General features: G+C 39.6%; 1 protein-coding gene and 1 non-coding gene across 21 annotated transcripts in view; both read right to left on the reverse strand.

Moving 5' to 3' along the window:
* Positions 1–20,386, reverse strand: part of PUM1 (pumilio RNA binding family member 1) — a 157,507-nt gene that overhangs the window by 13,728 nt on the left and 123,393 nt on the right. For 13 of the 20 annotated variants that reach the window (XM_049878544.1, XM_049878540.1, XM_049878528.1 and 10 more), the window contains 4 exons: positions 19,196–19,432; positions 7,527–7,791; positions 5,980–6,109; positions 4,052–4,186 (listed from right to left, as the gene is read on the reverse strand). In XM_049878544.1, the coding sequence (XP_049734501.1) occupies positions 4,052–4,186; positions 5,980–6,109; positions 7,527–7,791; positions 19,196–19,432 (767 nt within the window). The remainder of the gene's footprint in view (positions 1–4,051; positions 4,187–5,979; positions 6,110–7,526; positions 7,792–19,195; positions 19,433–20,386) is intronic. The other 7 variants (XM_049878545.1, XM_049878529.1, XM_049878535.1 and 4 more) reach the window with 3 other exon arrangements.
* Positions 2,106–2,190, reverse strand: LOC126074148 (small nucleolar RNA SNORD103/SNORD85). Its single transcript, XR_007516950.1, has one exon. It is a non-coding gene; the product is annotated as a small nucleolar RNA SNORD103/SNORD85 (small nucleolar RNA).

The raw sequence follows: 20,386 nt of genomic DNA on the forward strand, positions 1-20,386 counted from the left end.
TAATAAATGGGAGACAACTCAGCGGTAGCAAAACCTGGCAAAAAATGGTAACTTGAGTTTTTTCATATTAGCAAGTTTCCTTTAACAGTGACCAGCTCCCAAAAAAAGTTCTCTAATTTGCAAAAGACCAGCAGACATCTTAAAACAGAAAGGAACCTACATGAAGTACATTGTAGAGAATTTCACCTACAATTTACCACATTTGTATTATGAAGACACTGAAAGGTATGTATAATCAGTAGTAATATTTTTCTACTGCTTGCTCTAGGTTAGGCATACCTCTAAGTGCCTGACATGTTTTAACTCCCTGAATTACTGTAATTTCATGCACTGGGTGTTGCTGTTTGCTCTGAGTCAGACTCAACTCCACGTCAACAGGTTTGTTTTTTTTCTTTTTTTGTTTGGGCACTGATGTACGTAGAGAAGTCGTGGCACAGATACACTAAATGACTTGTTAAATCACAGGCCTAGATTGCCAAGATTCAAACTCAAGCAATCTGGCCCTAGTGTCTGAAATCATGGTCAGTAAATCAAACCATCAATTATATGTTATCCCCTACCCTTCCTTCTCCCCTGTATGTATGAAGAAATTGAGACTGAGAAAGGTTAAGTAGCTTATTTTAAAACTACAGGTAGAAAGTGAGTCAAAATTCTAGCTGAGGTCTGTGACTCCACCATTTATATCTTTCCACCAGGCCGTATCTGCAAAAACAGCAGGAACAGTTCTCTTAATTATTAATAAAAAAGAAACCCCAAATCATGGAGTACACGGTGAAGACCACACACTGAGAGAGGAGAAACAGAGAGACAGAGAGAAGGATGGGTGGAGGTGATGAAGGTACAGAAAGAGACATACTGGGATTTTGACTGGAGCTCTTCCTAAAACTCCCTGCTTGCCCCTAGTCTCTCACATATCTTGAGGCTGAATGCCTGAACCATGACTAGGCCCTGGTACCTGCAGCCAATTTTCTCGCTGCCTCCAATCTCTGCCTATTAGTTCCACGGTGCTAATTCTGTATTTACAGTAGAAGAATACAAGCCGATTTAGAATGGTGATGGTCATGAATGCGATGCCTTAAATCCTGAACATACTGAGTATGTCAAAGCAACTAAGAGATCATCTAATTAAAGAAACTCAAGATTACAATGCCAGTGACTAAACAAGCAAATGGTAAAAGACTTGGGAAAGTTTCCTAAAGCAAGTAATCAAATGTCAGAAGAGAATAACATATTCTAGAAATACAGTTATGGCGGTAAGTGGAGAAAGGTGTTTCTATGAAGATAAAGGGAAGAAATGCTTATAATTAAAAAATGAAGGGGAGGTGGCTTCCCTGGATATTTTCTTGAGCCAGAAGAGATGAGTTAATTTCACCTGAAATAATGAGCTTCTATTTAGAAAACTGGGAATTATCCTTAGCAGAAACAGTAGTTCAGGCCTAGAACAAGATGCAACAGAGAAACCAGACGAGAAGATACATGGAAATATCAGACAAGAACAACAGTGGGTACATAGGGTAGAAAAGAACAACAGATTAGGGGAAACAAAAGGGAGATGAAAAACTGCGACCTGTACTGGATGGATGTAGCCATCCAATTAGAAAACAGTGTAACATTTGAAAAGTGGGAAACAAATCAGTAAGTTATCACGTTTGTGGGAGAAGGCAAAAGATTAAAAAAATACCTGGAAAAATGGCATACTTCTGCTTTCTTTCACCAAGTGGACATTAAAGTCCAGAAAGATAAGAAAACTTCCATGTTCAAAAGATATTAAGAAAATTTAACAAGATTCAACCACCCATGAAAGACGTCAGGGATAATTAAAGCTGATAACTACCTGAATATTAGATGAAAACTAAAAATACTTTTGCACCTGAAGAATTACTTGACACAACACTATCTTATCCCTGCGGTAATCTCCAGTAATAACCACTGAATGATGGAACTCTAAACTGCTGCACATCACAGCATTCCTTCTGCCTCCAACAGACACTCACGTCTATGTGCCTCACAACCTTATGAACTCTGGGCTCGCCCAGCCTTCAACTCCCATCACCCACTCCAATGCAATGTCTGTTCGTTTGTGTGAACTGCAGGTGGGTGCCTTGTCTGGCTCAGAACCTGAGTCCATAACTAAGATTCTCATTACCGAACTTTGTTCTCAGTGAGGGCAAGTGGGTCATCACTGCCAGACAATGGCCACCTCTTCAAATAAGAAGGGCTGAGTGAGCTCAGAGCCCAAAGGCTGAGGGTTCAGACCAGAAGCACCCCAAGGCTTGTGGCACTGCCTGGCACAAACACAGCTGCAGCATACCCTGCCTGTAGGTTTCTTTTGCTTTCTTGGCCCTGTGGTCTGTGTGGGGCCGGTGGGATCTGCTCTGTGACTATTCCTGAAGCCGTGGGCCACTTCAGGTGCTTTGTATGTCAGTTCCCGACTCCCAGCACCTGACATTTCAGATTTCTGTTCATTCTTCTCCTGCCTAGCTCCTCTTTAGCCTTGACTTCTCCTGCAAAGCCTTTCCTCAAAGACCTTGAACAGTGTGAGGAGCAACTCTCAGGTGCTTCCACAGCACACCACGCGCTCACCACTGTCTCTGGTTGCCGCCTGTTAAAAAAAAAAAAAAAAGGCATGGTAGAGGCATCTAACCTCTAACTTCACGAGTGGGAGAGAGAAGCATGATCAACAGCCCAAGGCTGATTCCTACGAGGCAGAGGTCAGACATACCTCCTCTCTCCCACGGCACTCTATTGCTCTGCTTGTTTTGATAATTCGTTGCAACAGCCACACAGAACTCACAGACCGCACCCACAGTTATGGGGTTTACTAGGGACGTAACAGGTTACATTTCAGGATCAGGAAGGACTCGGATACAGTTCTTCGAGGAGGACAGCCTCTTCTCAGCCATGCCCACAGACAGGCCTCTCTGGCCCTCAGCCTGGCTTCTGCCCTGCACAGGCAAGTGTTACAAAGCTCTTTAGCTCTGCCAGTAAGTACCCAGAGGCACCCCAGTCTGCCAATAATCCTCGTGCCTAAAGGTGCTCAACGCTCTCGCTCCGTGGGTCAGCACACCCACTGTAACCGCCTCACTCCATGGGCCAGGAAGCCCACTGCGCTGTCGTACGCTGGTCTCCTGGGTCTGCCGCCGCCGCTTCTCTACCACTGCTTCTCATCTTCTTGTGCCATTTCTGGTATTACGGCTCTGTCTCCTGGGCCTAGGAGGTTCTCCAAAGGATGTGCTCCACTCCCATCTCTTCTTTCTTGGTGGTACTGAGGTGCTCCCTTTCCACCTTTGGGATGGCCCATTTTAAGCCTAGCAGGATGGCAAAACTGACTAATTCCCTTGTTAGGGTTTCATACACCTTATTTGCATGGCCCCACAACCACAGGGGTACCAAGCACCTTATCTGTATTATTAGTAAGCTGTCCAGTTCTCTTGGTGGGCCACAAGTACCTTATTTGCACAGTCCCACGCAATCATTTGGCAGGAATTACAAGCCCATGATGGGCAAGGCCATATAAAAGCAATCCACTGCATTGCATTGCCCCTACCAAACTGTACTCTTTGTGGATAGGGACTGGGTCTCAGTCATCTCTGTGAGTCCATGTCTGGGTATTAGGTCAATGTGCTAGGCCAGGTGCTGCATGACACACATTGGTGGAATGAATAAAGAAGAAGGAGTGAAGAAAAATGGCAGGTGGCTTGGATCAAAATTGGAATGCAGTGCACGTTAAAAAAAAAAAAAAAACGACAACTTACTAGCATTTGACTTGCTTTAATTGATGGGAAACAAAAAACCTACCTATAAAATTCTACCTACTAATGACTAAGTTCTGGTCAAAGAGAAGGTTATTGGAAGCTACTGGTTTTAACACAGGAGACTTCATCCACTGTAAATTTACAAATGCATAGTTCATGCTTGCCATGCACAAGGCAGCCACACGCTCCAAAGAAAAACTATAAAAGAAAACTCAAGACTGACAGATTTACATGGTTTACTACATGTACCGTGGAGAAATATCAAACACCAAGAGAAAATTAAAGGGGAAACTTACAATTACCTGCTGGTCTGCGGGAATAAATTCAAGAGCTTTCTGGATAACACGGCAGCCATACATCTGCAGCGCCAATGACAGGACATGGCCTCGAATCCGTTCTGCCAAAGCCAGCTTCTGTTCAAGGCTGCCAAACTAGATATAATGTGTGGGTGAACACCATTACTTAGGTAGAAGGAAAGAAACCAGAAAAAGCACTCATTATTCTGTATCAGTTACTGGTATAAACTCTTTTTGCCCTGTAACCTATGATTAACTAAACCTTTTGTTTAAAGAGCTTGTACTTTCTGGAACCAGTAGCTCTTAATCTCTGATTGTAAGGAACCCTTTTGAACGTTAAAAAAAAAAAATTTTTTTCTCAGATACACCACAGCAGCAGGCTCACTACTAGTATCTGCTGACTAAGCAAATATGTAATTACCCAAAAAAGCTGCCCACTAATTCACTATACTATTAAATTAATCTACACTCCATTAATCACTAGAGACTTTATATTTATTCTTGTTAGTACGTGTGGGAGACACTGTTTATTAGGTCTTTAGGCAAGGACTACAAGGACTTCTTGCAGTAAATCCACAGCACTTTGGGTGTCTGAGGCCCACAGGCTGAAATGCTTTTCTTTCATCGACAGTAAGTTTAAGCCAAAGCACATATGGACCCTGTTTTGAATTAGCATTCCGTATCATTTCAAGAATTGATATTGTCTATTTATATAAGACTAGGGAAAGAAACAGTAGAATCAAGAGAGAAGGCTGTACAACGTTAAAACCTTAGAATGATTTTCCATCTTTGGCTTTTTATTTTAGTTTGAATAGCATAATCACAACACTGGAGGAGACTTTAATGATCTGCTTGTCCAACCACCTTTTTTTTCCCATACAGCTAAGGTCCAGGGAATTTCTCTAACCAACCCAAAACCAAACCCGTTGCCATCGAGTTGGGTCTGATTCATAGGACAGAGCAGAACTGCCCTACAGAGTTTCCAAGGAGCGTCTGGTGGATTTGAACTGCCATCCTTTTGGCTCGCAGCTGTAGCACTTAACCACTATGCCACCAGGGTCTCTGGAAGTTCTCTAGCTTGCCCCAAATCACATGGCTATAATCCACTGTTCACTGTACCACTCCAAGCTGCATCAGGCTCCAGAGCTAAAGATCTCTGCATTTTTAGATTTGTGACAAAACGGCACTAAAAAGACATTCTAAAATAAAAGAGCCTTGTTTAACTTGGTTTCTTAGTCCATAGCTGGAGAATTCATGGTCAAAGTATTTAACTCTTCATGAGAAAATTTAGGAGGACAAAGGTCATGAGTTAATCAAAATTCTATAAGGACTTTTCTAAATTTTTATCTTCACATAAATCAAAGAAAATCTCATTATCTCTTAATGAAGATAATAATAAAATTGGCCATTACTCAAATAAACAGAGGTGAAATAAGGAACCCAAGAAAGGTCAAAGGATCACTTGACAAGAAGCATTTAACAATCTTCATAATCCTAGTTTATGATGGAAAAAACAGAAGTGGATGTTTAAAGGCAATTCTCTAGGAATCTTAAAAGCAAAATAAAATTTCATTTCTCAGAACACTTTATTGTGATCTTGGTGAAAGTATCTCAAATAATTACTTCCAGCAAAAATGACATGTTCAGTGAAACTACTATCAGAAATAATGCTGGGTCCTAAATGGGGACACTGGTTTTCAAAGCACATTTCAGAAGTAGACTGGCATCACCTGCTTGGGTATTTAAACCATACAGAATAGACGGACTGCTACCAATGAACTGAAGAAACATTATACAGCTCTTCAAAAAGACCACACACAATTCATTTTGAGAAACAGAAACGAGATTGCGATTCTAAAAACACTAAAGAAAATCAAAATTCTCTGGAGACTCTCTAAAGTCAAAGGACAGAAAGAACAAAGGCTTACTTCAAAGAACTTCTGAATGACATAATTTCCAAACACATCTACCATTAGCTGGTAAGCAGCCTGGAGGATTTCATTGAAGACAAGCTGGCGCTCAGCTGGTGTGGCACGCTCTAGTTTCAGCTGAATGAATCTGGAAGTGCAAAATAAAAAGGACAATCACAGCATTTGAGGAGGACTTGGAAATAAATAAGGGTAACTCAATTCATACATCAGTTCTAACAATTCTGTGTGTGTGTGTGTGTGTGTGTGTATGTACACATGTATGTCTACATATATACAGAAAGTTAGTGTTGTTTAAATTGATCCCTTGAGCTCACTTAAAGGAATACTTTCTGTAAAGAAAAAAAAAAAAAAAAAGGTACAAAGTGTGATGCACCTTCAAACTTAGCTGGGCTTTCAAAAGTATACTTAAATTTTAGTAAATTTCATTACAGTATGGCACAGGTACAAAATTGTATTTTATTTGTGGAACAGAGGGAAAGATGAAAATGGGAGCAGAAAAAGAGACAAGGGGAGGTAAAGGTGGAAATAACACAGGGAAAATTCTATTTCTCTTATTCCTTTAAAAACCAGTCCCACATCAGTGTCTTTTTCCTTTAAAAACCATCCACATATATTAACTCGTTCATATGAAGCAGTATTCATAAATGATAGGGTACAGAATTCCTTGTTATTTCTATCTGCAGGGTTTTCTGAAGTGGCCACTACTCAGTCTACCTTTTCCAGCTGAGGTGACTACATCAGGGAAATCATATCATCTCTGAACCGATCCTACAGAACCCAAATGTGAGAAATCCTTGCCCCATAGTAAGCAAACAACTTAAACAAGAGATAGGATCTTTAGAAGCTGTTTCACTGGGAATAATCAGAGGGAATGAAGCAGAAAGGGAAACTGAGACAAATAGGTAAAGGAGGATGGATGAGGTCACCCTAATTAAGCTTCCTCCCACCCCCCCACCCCCGCCCCGGACCAAAGGTCTCTTTCTCTGAAGCACACTGGAACATCCAAACAAGGAATGGTAACCCAAGCCAAATTCTATCTTTTATAATAACTATTTCTCTCTCCCCTCTACACAGACTCTCATGTCTATAGAGTGAAATAACAAAGAAAAGTGAAGGCGTTGTCTTACTTCTAAGCACCACAGATCCAAACTTTTATTTGAATAATGCCTCTTTGAGATCAAAAGATTCTTTATAATGCTTAAATTAGCAAAAGTGTATGTATGTCTTTGTGTTGACGCTTCTGTTTCTTAGAGACACTTTGTGAGTTTTCTCATGAACTAGGCGCACCATGCTTCTCTTTCAGAAAGGTAGATGGTTAGCTTTAAGCATGTGATCCAGACTACGAAAAGAACCCTTTTCAACCACTGCGTATCTGGTGACCTTCATATCCACGTCCCTCTGAAATAAATAATGGGAAGGATACTAAGAGGTACACTTTGTTCAAATGATTTTAGGATAATTTACTTTAATGTATACCTATCTAAAGCATGGAATTTAATGCATTTAGACTTCAGTTACCTTAAGCGCCAAAGCCAAGTCCTCACCTGGACCCATGCTGATCTTGGGAAAATTCCATTATATGCCCAGCAATTTCCCGTAGTTGCAAATTGGGATACCGATTATTTCGAAAATCTTCCAAAAGTCTGCTCCTGCCTGAGGGCATGACATCAGACATTCCATATCGCAAACGGGAGGAAGAAAAAAGGGTGCTGCTGGGGCTGAAGAGGCTGGAGGCACTGTTCGCTCGGTACTTGGCTTCAGCGCCTGGAGCAGCAGAGATGTATCTTCCACTGCCGTTTGTGAGTCCTCCTGTTGGTTACAGAACAAGAGAACTCAAGACTCATTCTTAAGAAACCTTGTTCAAGAGAAGAAAAAGTATCCCGTACATGAAAGCCTACATCATCTCCGATTTCTTTTCAATTGTTACTTTCGTGTTAAAACTTAATTATATTAGTGTCATAAAGCTTCTTAGCTGGAAGGAAACTCTTGCACAAAGGTTGAGAAGGCAAGGCTTTTTACCGCTGATAGTAGACTGTCAGCAATAATGGAGCACTAGTTAATGTAGCCCTTAGTAAGTATTAAGGAAGAAGAAGTGTGCCTGCTGTATGACCCAGCGCCGAACACCAGCTAAGGAATTAGACAACGAATAGAAAATGTAATGAGACTTCAGTGGTTTCCACTCTAAGTTCTATGAAGTCCCTCCATTCTCGAACAAGCCCAACTCGCATTTGAAACCCTCCCAAAATACCAAAGCATCCAAGTTGGTCTCTTTTATATAGTTATTATTGCTGTTGTGTGCCATCAAGTTGATTTCAACACACAACAACGCCATATAACAGAGTAGAACTGCCCCCACAGGGTTTCCTAGGCTGTAATCTTTATAGAAGCAGATCACAGGTCTTTCTCCTGTGGAGCTGCTGGGTAGGTTTGAACCGCCAACTTTTCAGTTAGCAGCCAAGCACTTAACTGTTGTGCCACCAGGGTTCCTTGTTTTATACAGGGAACCAGCGAAACCAAACCCATTGCCGTGGAGTCAATTCTGACTCGTAGTGACCCTATAGGACAGAGTAGAACTGCCCCATAGAGTTTCCAAGAACGCCTGGTGGATTCGACCTGCCAACCTTTTGGTTACTGGCCGCAGCATTTAACTACTAAGCCACCAGGGTTTCCTTTATATAGGGAGCTCCCCTCAAAAGAACTGTCTTTGAAGGAATGGTTTTGCTGCTAAACTGGAGTGTGAAAATCATTAAGGCACCCCAGGTCAAGGATTAGAGACAAGGGGTAAAAAAAAGGAAATACACTTAAATGCAAAGTTTTCAAGTTCTTCATCAGGAATGGGCAGCTCTTAACAAGTTCTATTGGGACAGAGCCTGAAATGATTGCAGCAGCAACAACTTTGATGACACTGATATTGCTCTTTTGACTGGTGACAAGGGAATAATCATTGTGAATCCCTAGGGAGACAGAACAGAGATATGACCAAAAGGTTTTATCAAAATGGGAAGTATAATAAATTATAATAAGTACATAATTTTAATAAACTTAACTTTTTTTTAAACGTTAGATTACACTATAAAAATGATGTGACTCCTCGGCCCCTCCCAACACTCATTTTTAACAAAAAAGCAGAGTACATAAGGAACACCACATAAATCACAAACAGCTCTGATGAATCATTCAGGATCCATGAGAAAAGTCACTTCAACGTCAACTGTCAGCTAACCTCGTGAGTCTTAATGAACGTCCAATTTGGAGTTTAATGGTAGCTACAAAAAGACACCTGGCTTGGATTTCTCCACAGAATTCTAGCGCCCAGCTTCAAAGGTCTCGGTCACAGTGAAAGTGATGGAGCCAAAAAGAAATGGCTCAAGGTTAAAATCTGAAAACATTTACTGAGAATTTGTTTTAGGCCAGAACCTGCACCCAAAATTTTTCATATATACTTTCTGATGAATTCTCACTGGCAGTGTGGAAGAGGAGTTTTTAATTCCTGTTTACAGAATAGGCACTTAAGACCCAGCGAGATGCAATGCTTGTCCAAAAATACAAAATCATCATGGTCAGAATTCATCAAAGGGCTCCTGACTCCAGGGTCAGGGTCTTTGCTACTACACCAAAGTCACACCAAAGTCATTTTTGGACTCGGTTACGTCAAGTTTTGTTATAAAGGACGCTCCTATTCCCGTCAAACTCCACCACAATTTTTAACCCAAATGAAGAACATTTTAAGGAAAGGAAAAGAGAAGGTTCATATGAAAAGAGAACAGCAGCCAGCCATATGACTGCTCTTTGTTCCATTTCAAAAACAATTCTGCTTTCTTCCATGCATTGAGGGTTATTTACCAGAGCTTGGGGAGAAATGGGCAAAGAGGTAGAAATCAGGTAGGTCAGCAGGTACTGTTAACTGTGGTAACAGCAAGGCATGTGCTTAAGAAGAAAGAATGGCACGAACACACAAAGTTTTGAAAATTAAAATATCTTAAGAAACCAGCACCGACAGTGGGACTTAAGGGGGAAGTAGCAAATTAACAGAGAAACAGAACTAAACTCCTAACAAACATATTGATATGGAAGGTAGCCAGGTTTTTGGTAACAGTGTTGAATGATGGAGCCAACCAACCCTGAAGCTGCCCTACCCTCTATACTTCTAGTTACATGAGCCAATAAGCGTAATAAAAAGAAAAAAGACACTATTGTATGAGTCACTATTAGTCGGACTGTTACTGCAACCAAAAGCATCCTGCCTAATCTACCAGAAGGGGCTGGAGTGAACAGTGGCTAATACGGTTGCAATAAAGGTTTACCCATTTGCTCTGAATTTTTATCTCTGGTCTTCTTGGATGCCAACACTGGTGTACACACAAATGTGCGGGCACACACACACACACACACACACACACACCAGCTGCCACTGAGCCAACTCTGACTCATGGCAACCCCATGTGCGTCAGAATTGAACTGTGCTCCACAGGGCTTTCAATGGCTGATCTTTGTTTTTTTTTAAAACGTAGATCACCAAACCTTTCTTCTGAGCCACCTCTGGGTGGACTTGAACTGCCAACATCTCAGTTGGCAACAGAGTGCTTAACTATTTGCGCCACCCAGGGATGCCCACACGTATATACACACAGCTTTTGCTGTCAAGAAAGGAAGACATATAGCAATGTCTCAAAGGTGAGTAGGGGAACTTCCAGTTACAAAATTATAAGTGGTAAAGTGACGGCTCACAGTCATATTTTGAGTCTTACAGTACTGCTTTTAAAATTACACCAATTTTAAAAGCAATTTTTTGCTTAAAATTCTAGTTTTCTATTTCCAGTTTTTGTTTTGTTTCGGGTGCTGGCAAATAATAGACCAACAGTAAGTATTTACTGCTTGATTCTCCCATAGATGTGGAATATGCAGCAATATGTTCTCCAGTTTATTACAGGGCTTTAAATCTGACATGTACTCCAGCAATTTTCCTCTGGAGAGGCTCTGGAGGTGTTTGAAATGATCATTTCTCATACGGCTTCAAAGAGGGCCCTTTAGTAATTTCATAAAATTTTCTACAGTATTTTTATGGTGGTTGTCCTATGACAACTTTCCACAGAAATTAAGGGCTTAAATGTCTTTATTATTAAGTTAATATACACTTCAGTTATTTAATAAAATTCTACAAAAGGGTTTTCTGCCAGTAGCTATCTAGAATTCCATCCCCTTTGCATTTATTTGCTTTTTGGACTCACAGATCTAATGGCCTGTTTCTTACCTTTAAAGACAAACTTCCAAGGTCCCCCAACACACACCTGAATCTGTATTTAATACTGGCAGATGTAAACTGCTTTTAAAATAAGTTCTCCCTAATTCACTTACTAACACGACACCAAGGTCCTAATTAAAATAAGCCCAAGACCGATTGTCTTTAGTGCATGATCCACTTGACAGCAACTAACAACAGTGCATAATACTAAGGAGTCCAAAATAAGTTAATTTTCACATGGTTAGTTTTACAGATAAGTCTCTTTCAGAGAATCAGATGAACAAGCATAAAATGCTGCCTTTCCGTGTAGAACAGGGAAGTACTCAAAGGCACCTACCTGACAAACAAAAAACCTACAATTAGTACAAGTTATTGACCAGAACATGAGAGACATCTACTTCAGGACAAGACAAAGAAGAGTATTTTGTGTTTAAGCTTTGCTTTTCTTAAAAGACTAAAGGCATATACAATCCTGAATTTAAAGGACACAAAGAATCAATTTGAAGAAGACAGGAATTCTACCATGATGAAACCTGTTGCTGTCAAGTCAATTCTGACTCAGAGTAACCCTACAGGGCAGAGGCGAACTGCCCCAGAGGGTTTCTAAGGAGCGCCTGGTGGGTCTGAACTGCCGACCTTTTGGTTGGCAGCTATAGCACTCAACCACTATGCCACCAGGGTTTCCTCTACCATGATAATAAAACTAAATGCTTACACATTTTTTTGCCGAGGACGGAAAATGAATTATTTAACTCATTTTTACTGTGTTCCAACCCTGTGGGAATGCACAAGCACACCCTTTTCTCCCAGGGCACATTTAAAGTCTTGGGGGTTTCAGTCATGCAAATATCTTCTGTTACCTCTTAAATACTAAGAGATTAAAATGGCACAACCAGGGGATTGTACAGAAAAGTAAGCATGTAGAGGCATTCTAGGAAATGGGGAGGGCCTGGGAGTAGGACACAGTGATGGGTAGGCAGGACATGAGACCATTAAGGTAGGAAGCAGCCTTTTGGGATGCTCACATCCATATTCTATAGTTTTTCTTTTTAAGACAGGAAGTGGCATTTACTAGAGATAAATGCTTTAGGCATTGGTAAGAGCTGTCATGGGTTGAACTGTATCCCCAAAAAATATGTGTATCAATTTGGCTCAGCCATGATTCCCAGTACTGTGTGATTGTCCACCATTTTGTCATCTGATGTGATTTTCCTATGTGCTGTGAATCCTATCTCTATGATGTTGATGAGATGGGATTAGCAGGAGTTATGTTAATGAGGGAGAACTCAATCTACAAGATTACATTGTATCTTAATCCAATCTCTTTTGCGAGATATAAAACAAGAGAATCGCGCTGAGACACCTGGGGACCTCATACCACCAAGAAAGTAGTGCCAGGAGAAGGGTACGTCCTTTGGACCCAGGGTCCCTGTGCTGAGAAGCTCCTAGTCCAGAGGAAGGCTGATGATAAGGACCTTCCTCCAGAGCAGAGAGAGAGAGAGAGAGAAAGCCCTTCCCTGGAGCTGACACCCTGAATTTGGACTTCTAGCCTACTAGACTGTGAGAGAATGAACTTCTGTTTGTTGAAGCCATCTACTTGTGGTAATTTTGTCATAGCAGCACTAGACAACTAAGACAGAGCCCAAGGGCTTCATCTAGGCCCAAATATAAGCCACAAATGGGGGTTATAGACTAGTTGTTAATTATATTAATAATAATGAAATAATTATAACTTCAGAAATACAATACATACTTAAACCAAACAAAATAAATACTTGTAACACCTGCCTCTCTCAGGGTTATAAAATTTTTTGTTTTTATTACCAAGGACAGACGTGCATGTGTGTGTATGTTATGTTTGGGGAGGTGGAAGAGGAGGAGATTGAGAGAGGGAAAGACAGAGGAAGAGTTTAAAATTTGTTTTTAATTAACAACTTTACGCCAACAAATTTGACAACTCAGATGAAATGTACAAATTCCTTAAAAGTCACAAATTACCAACACTTACTCAAGAAAATGAAAATCTGAACTGACCTATATAACAAGTAAAAAAATTGAATTAGTAATTAAAATTTTTTCTGCAAAGAAAAGTCCAGGCCAAGATGGCTTCACTGGTGAATTTTTTCAAATACTTAAAGAAGAATTAATAACAACACTCTACAACCCCTTCCAGAAAATAAAGAAAGATGGTATACTTCCCAACTTTTTCTATGAGGCCAGTATCACTCTGCTACCAAAGCTAGGCAAAGACATCACAACAAAGGAGAACTACAGACTAACATCCTTAATAAACACATATACAAAAATCCTCAACAAGAATATTAACAAACCAGCAATATATAAAAAAAATTACAGATCATAAACAAGTGGGATTTATCTCTGAAATGTAAGGTTGGGTTAACATCTGAAAATGAACTAATACAATATACCACAGTCATAAAGTAAAGGACAAAAACCACACGATCATCTCAATAGACACAGAAAAAGCATTTGAGAAAATCCAAAACCCATTCATGACAAAAACATGCTTGGACTAGAGGAAAATTTCCTTAACTTGCTAAAAGGCATCTACAAAAAGCCTACAATGATCATACTTAAAGGAGCCCTGGTGGTCCAATGGCTGCTAACCAAAAGGTCAGTGGTTTAAACCCACTAGTCACTCTGCAGAAGACCTGGCAATCTGCTCTCATAAAGGTTACACCTTAAGAAACCCTATGAGGCAGTTCTATGCTGTCCTATAGGGTCTCTGTTAGTCAGAATCGACTTGACAGCACACAACAATAACCATACTTAATGGTAAAGGAATAAGCACTTCACCCTTAACATCAGAAACAGGGTAAGAATGACCACTCTCATATATTCTATTTAAATATAATACTAGTGCAAGGTTTTAGCCAGTGCAATCAGGTAAGAAAAATAAAAAGCATCCAGATTGGAAAGGAAGAAGAGTTTAAACTGCTTTTATTCACAGACAACATTAAAAAAAAAAAAAAAAACCCTTAGAAAATCCTAAGCAATTCACTCATAACTATCAGAACTGATACATAAGCACACGATCGCAGGATATAAGATCAATACACAAAAATTGATTAAATTTCTGTATGCAAGCAACAATCTGAAAATGAAAATCAATTCCATTTCATTTACAATAGCATCCCCCCAAAAAGTACTTAGGAATAAACTTAAGAAAAGAAGTGCAAGGATTATATGGTGAAAATTACAAAACCTTGCTGAGGAAAATGGTGCTAGGACAGGTAGCTATTCACAGGCAAAAAGGTAAACTCTCGCCTCACTCTGTAAACAAAATTTAACTCAAAATATACTTAACTCTAAGAGCTAAAAGAATAAACTTTTAGAAAACACAGGATAAAATCTTCCAGATCTTGGGTAAAGATTTTTCAGATACTATGCCAAAAGCATGATTCCTAAAAGAAAAAAATTGATAAACTGAATTTCATCAAAATTTAAAACTTCTGAACTTCAAAAGACATCATTTAAAAAATGAAAACATAAGCTGAAGACTGGAATAAATGCAAAACATTCAATAAAAACCTTCTATCTAGTATATGACCTTTTTAAAGTGTTGAAAAGCAAAGATGTCACCATCAAGAGCAAGGTGCGCCTGACCCAAGCCACGGTGTTTTCAATTGCCGTATATGCATGCGAAAGCTGGACAGTGAATAAGGAGGACCAAAAGAATTACTGACGCCTTTGAATTGTGGTGTTGGCAAAGAATACTGAATATACCAACGACTGCCAAAAGAACAAACAAATCTGTCTTGGAAGAAGTATAAGAGAATGCTCCTTAGAAGCAAGGATTACGAGGCTGCATCTTTCACACTTTGGACATGTTGTCAGGAGGGATCAGTCCCTGGAGAAGGACGCCACGCTTGGTAAAGTAGAGGGTCAGTGAAAAAGAGGAAGACCCTCAACGAGATGGAGTGACACAGTGGCTGCAACAATGGACTCAAGCATAACAACAACTGTGACCGTGGCACAAGACCCAGCAGCGTTTCATTCTGTGCCACACAGGGTCACTATGAGTAGGAACCGACTCGACAGCACCTAACAACAACATCTGAAATATACAAAGAACAAAGAACTCAACTTAAGAGGAACATCCCAACCCAAAAAATGGGCAGAAGATATATACAGGCATTTCACCAAAGAAGATCTCGAATGGCTCGTAAGCACATAAAAACATGCTCAACATCATTATTATTCATTAAACAAAAAAAACAAAACCCAAACCCACTGCCGTCAAGTCAATTCCAACTCATAGCGACCCTATAAAACAGAGTAGAACTGCCCCATAGAGTTTCCAAGGAGCACCTGGAGGATTCGAACTGCTGACCTCTTGGTTAGCAGCTGTAGTACTCAACCACTACGCCACCAGGGTTTCCCATTAGTCATTAGGGATATGGAAATTAAAATCACATTCAGATGCCATTTCACAACAACAAGAAAAGTTAAAAAAGATAATAACAAATGATGGTGGGGATGTGGAAAAACTAGAACCTCCTACACTGCTGATGGGAACATAAAGTCATACAGCCAGTTTGGAAAAGTTTGGTAGTTTCTCAAAAAATTAAACATAAAACTAACATATGACCCAGCAATTCCATTCCTAGGTATCTAACTCAAGAGAAATAAAAACATATATCCACAGAAAGACACGTATGCAAACGTTCATAGCAGCATTATTTATAATAGCCCAAAACAAGAAATAACAAATGTCTATGACGTGGTGAGTAGATAATAAAACACGGTATATCCATACAATGTGGTATACCCATACAATCAATCCAGCAATAAAAAGAACAAGCTACAGACACATACTACATCACGGATGAGCCCTCAAAAACATGAAAAGTGAAAAAAGCCACATACAAAAGACCACATATTGTATGGCTCCATTTATGTAAAATGTCCAGAAAAGACAAATTCATAGAGACAGAAAATAGATTAGTGGCTAATCTGAGGGTAGGAATGGGGATTAACTGTAAATGGGCATTAGGGATCTTCCCGGGGAGTTAAAAATACTCTAAAACTCAAAGTTACTAAAAAATCAATGAATTGTACACTAGAAATGGATGAACTTCATGATATGTAAAATATAACTCAAAGTTTTTTAAAAACAGAAGTTCGGACTTTAAACAAAAAGTAATGGAAAACATTCAAGGGTCTTAAGCAGGTACTCAGTAAGTGATAAATCATGGGGGAAAGAAATTACTAAGCAGATCACTAACATTTTTTGCAAATATCCTAACACATGCCTGCCTACTTAGACGGAGTGTGAAAATGACGTGATGGAGAGAAGATCCACACCGGGGTAAGAGAGATATAGTCTAGTGGGTGTACTCACTAGCTGTGCAGCATTAGTTTCCACGTGTACAACAGTTATTCTGAGTAAATACAATAAATATAAAATGCTTAGCATGGTTGCTGATGACTTAGTAACTGGTGGCATCAATAAGGTAATGTAAGTAGTAGAAGCTATATTAGGTTGGCCCAATATATACGTGGTGAAGAAATGTTAAGTTTCTTGCACCAAGATGTCTTTTAGGGCCTTTTCTCACGGACCTGTCAGAAACCAAGTACCACACCTGTTTTCTCTAGGTTAAGACTACCGCATAGAAGAACGCTTTCCCAAGTTCACAGACCTAGGTGAGGCAAAGCTTTATATATCAAGACAGAAAGGTTCTCAGGAATGGCATGTTATTTACGTATTACATGCAACAATAGGAAGTCCACTGCAAATAACACAACTAAACTACTTAAACAAGGTGATTTTTTAAAGGAGAAGATATATTAAATATAAAACAAGTCAGACAGCAAAAATCATCAAAACAAGAAATAACTCACACCAAGTTATTTCCTACATCACAGGAAAAACATGAATTAAGAAGAGAACGTATTTCGTTAAATTGCTGATATATTGGAAAGATGAAAGGCACTGTGCAGGCAAGCAATGTTTCCAGCTCCATTTTCATACACCAACAGCCACAGCTTTTAGTTCTGGGGTGGACAAACTACAGCCCATAAATCTGGCCTGCCACCTATTTACTTAAATAAAAAATTTTTGGAAGATGGCCATAATTATTCATTTACATTTTTATCTGGCTGTTAACCAAAAAAAAAAAAGCTTACAGATTTTAACGAGTATTCAGAATGAACTGACACAGTTTAAATGTTTAGACAAGGAAATAAAAAAGGGAGATTTCTGGATCTAATAATGACTGGCTCAGAAGACATCCTGGGCACATCACGTGACAGGATATACACTGAAACTGCACGTTCTGGAGTCAAAAGGGCTTAATTCTCAATCTGTTCAAATCTGAGAAGATCTAGGCAAGGTATTCAAGTTTTCAGACTCAGTTTGCTCACTTCCGTAACTCTCCCGGAGCTGTTATGTATAGGACCCAACACCATTAAACCCTACAAGGTAATAACTGCTCCGTAAATGTTTAGTTCCTTCCTTCTACCCACATTATCAAACTGGGACTTTCACCTCCCCCTACAGATTTCACATTGACCCCAGGGTCTTTAAAGCCAGGCATTCTGTCACCAGGAAACATTGTGCAATGTACTCTATTCCTTTAACCAGGCCTGATGAACCTAACAATCAGGAATGTCCCTACAACTTTTCTAAGGTAATATCCAAGTATAGTTCTTACCGTGTGAACTCTACAACTATCGTTCTTACTGTGTGAAATTTCTGGATACACACACATACACATACGATATGTATGTGCCATACATATACACATAGTTTTACCTTAAAACTCACCTCTTTCACACTCAGATATCACTCTTAGTCCTAGAATAATGTGAGTTGTTGGAGCAAGCTCTATCACCCTACCCCCTGCAGATTTTTCTTGATTTCTATAGATCATTTCCCAGTCTTTGTCTTTCCAAAAGAAAGCATCCTATCCATTTTTACTCAGTTCCTATTTGTGAGTCCATGAAGGCACTTTTAATCTTGCTGGTTAAACGCAGAATCTTTTAGATAAGACAGCCATATAGGTTGATTAGCCCAGACACTCCTGATTTAGACCTGTCATCACAGAGTAATTATTAAATAGCACCCCCTTCTTATTCTGGAAAGTGTCCTGGTCTGCATAATAAATTATATGGTCACTCTATTTCTAAGTCAAACCTCCCCATCGATGAAGTGAATCAGTACATCACAATCCAAACTAAAAAGGTAATGAGAATTGGGGAGGAGGGGAAGGTTTGCACACCATGTAGCTCATGACTGGTTTCTGAGATAAGAAAACATCTGAAAGATTTAAGACATTTGCCGCCAAAAAAGTTAATGTAATTTTTTCTCCATTCTTAGAGCCTGCTGCTTAGGATCCTCTTTTTCTTCTTCATTTTCTAGGATCTAGATGTTAACATTTTAAAATCCCATACATAAAATAACTTAAATATATAATAGGGAAATACACATCTACTCGTTAGTATAATGTGTAGTTTAAGAGTGTATTTGCAAAGATTTTTTTTAAAGAATCTAGCAAAAAATTTTTAATAAAATGCTAAATGTGGAAAAAAATAAAGATATTAAACATACACATAGAGGATAAAGTCTGAAAAGAAATAAGGCAAAATAGTAATTGTAGTGGTATTTCAGGTGGTGATCCTAGGTGAATAAATTATTTTTCCCTGTGTTTTCCAGCTTTAGTAAATGAACCTGTACTATCATTATAATGAAAGACATCTGACAGGTAGCCAAAGAACAAGATGTTTATACTAACGCTGAAGTGAATATACAGGGAATGCACCCACACTTTCCTAAATGCAAAACCACTATCTGTCTAGGTTCAGCCTGATAACGTGAGGTATTTAAGGAAGGCACAGGACACTTCTAGGATAAAGGGGACTGCCCTTTGCTTATGCAAAGTACTTCTAATGTCATTGGTGGCAAGAGATTTCTAGAGTTCAAGGTGGTGTTAGAGTAATGGTTCTTACCCAGGTTTAAGCTTGAAGAGGATCCATGTGAAGAGAGGGAAGGAGGTGGTGTCTGTGAATGTCCTGGTCCCTGACTAGGGAGAGGCATGCCCACGGGTCCAGGAGAGGAGGAAAAGCTAAGGCCGTTATAAAAACTGTGTCCAATGGGGGTCAAGCTGCTCGATGTCCTCTTATAAAGCTCACTGCTGCCAGTCAGGGAGTCACGGCGGGAGCCACTGCCAGTGTTGGAGTTTGCAACTAAAATGGAATTAAAACAATGCAGATAAGAACAGGCCTGTTCTTTGAAGAACAAGCCCAGTGACCTGTTCCTAACACTTTGATCCAGACTCCTTACCACCGCAAATGTTTGTCAGCAGACAAAGCCTAACTGCTAATGTAGCAGTTCTAGGGACAGATAAAGTAATAAAGAGGACATGGCTCAGATTAACAGGAAACTTCTGTTCAAACCATCACACATATGCCAAATTTAACTTCCTTTTGTGTCAGATATTACGGAATAGGGCAGGGTTAAAAAGCTCTGACGGCCACAGCTATGGAAAAGGTGAAAGAAAATGGGCTAGAAAGAATGCCTTTCATCAACCCAAAAGGTTCTAGTAGAAAAATGGAGTATAGAAAAAAGATTCATAAATGGGGTATTGCCCCACTACACAAGATTTATATACGAAAGTTTCCTCAATGGGTTCACTGAAGTGTTGTTCCTAGGCCCCCAATTCCAAATAGGATACTTTATCTCAAACATGCCCTTCTGTTTTCAGATTACATTGTTTTACAGCCACTGCAATTATCCCATTGTTCACCTTCCTGCTTTTCTGCTTTTTTCTCCCATCAAAACACATTAAAAATACCTTGGTCTAAGATCCTTCCTCCCAGTTTCCCATAATGTCCACCTTAATTCTTCTCAAAAGACTGGAGAAAACTCATGTCTCTTTAAGGCCATCAGGCCAAGAACTCTGCTCAGTCTTGATTATGGGGTACTCTACCCTGTGATCTTTGGCAAGTCCTCCTCCCTCAATTTTTAAGATCCACATTTCTATATTCTCCTCCACATTCTTCCCAATGCCTGGGAAAAATCTCTCCTGGTATTCTAATCCCTGAAATAAATTGACTATGTGAGTATAAATAAGTAGCAACATGAGCGTAAACCTGAAGTAGGCCCCAACTACATAACTTGATTTCAATAGTCCATCATCT

The sequence above is a fragment of the Elephas maximus genome, chromosome 3 (genome assembly GCF_024166365.1).
Source record: "Elephas maximus indicus isolate mEleMax1 chromosome 3, mEleMax1 primary haplotype, whole genome shotgun sequence".
Lineage (NCBI taxonomy): Eukaryota > Metazoa > Chordata > Mammalia > Proboscidea > Elephantidae > Elephas > Elephas maximus.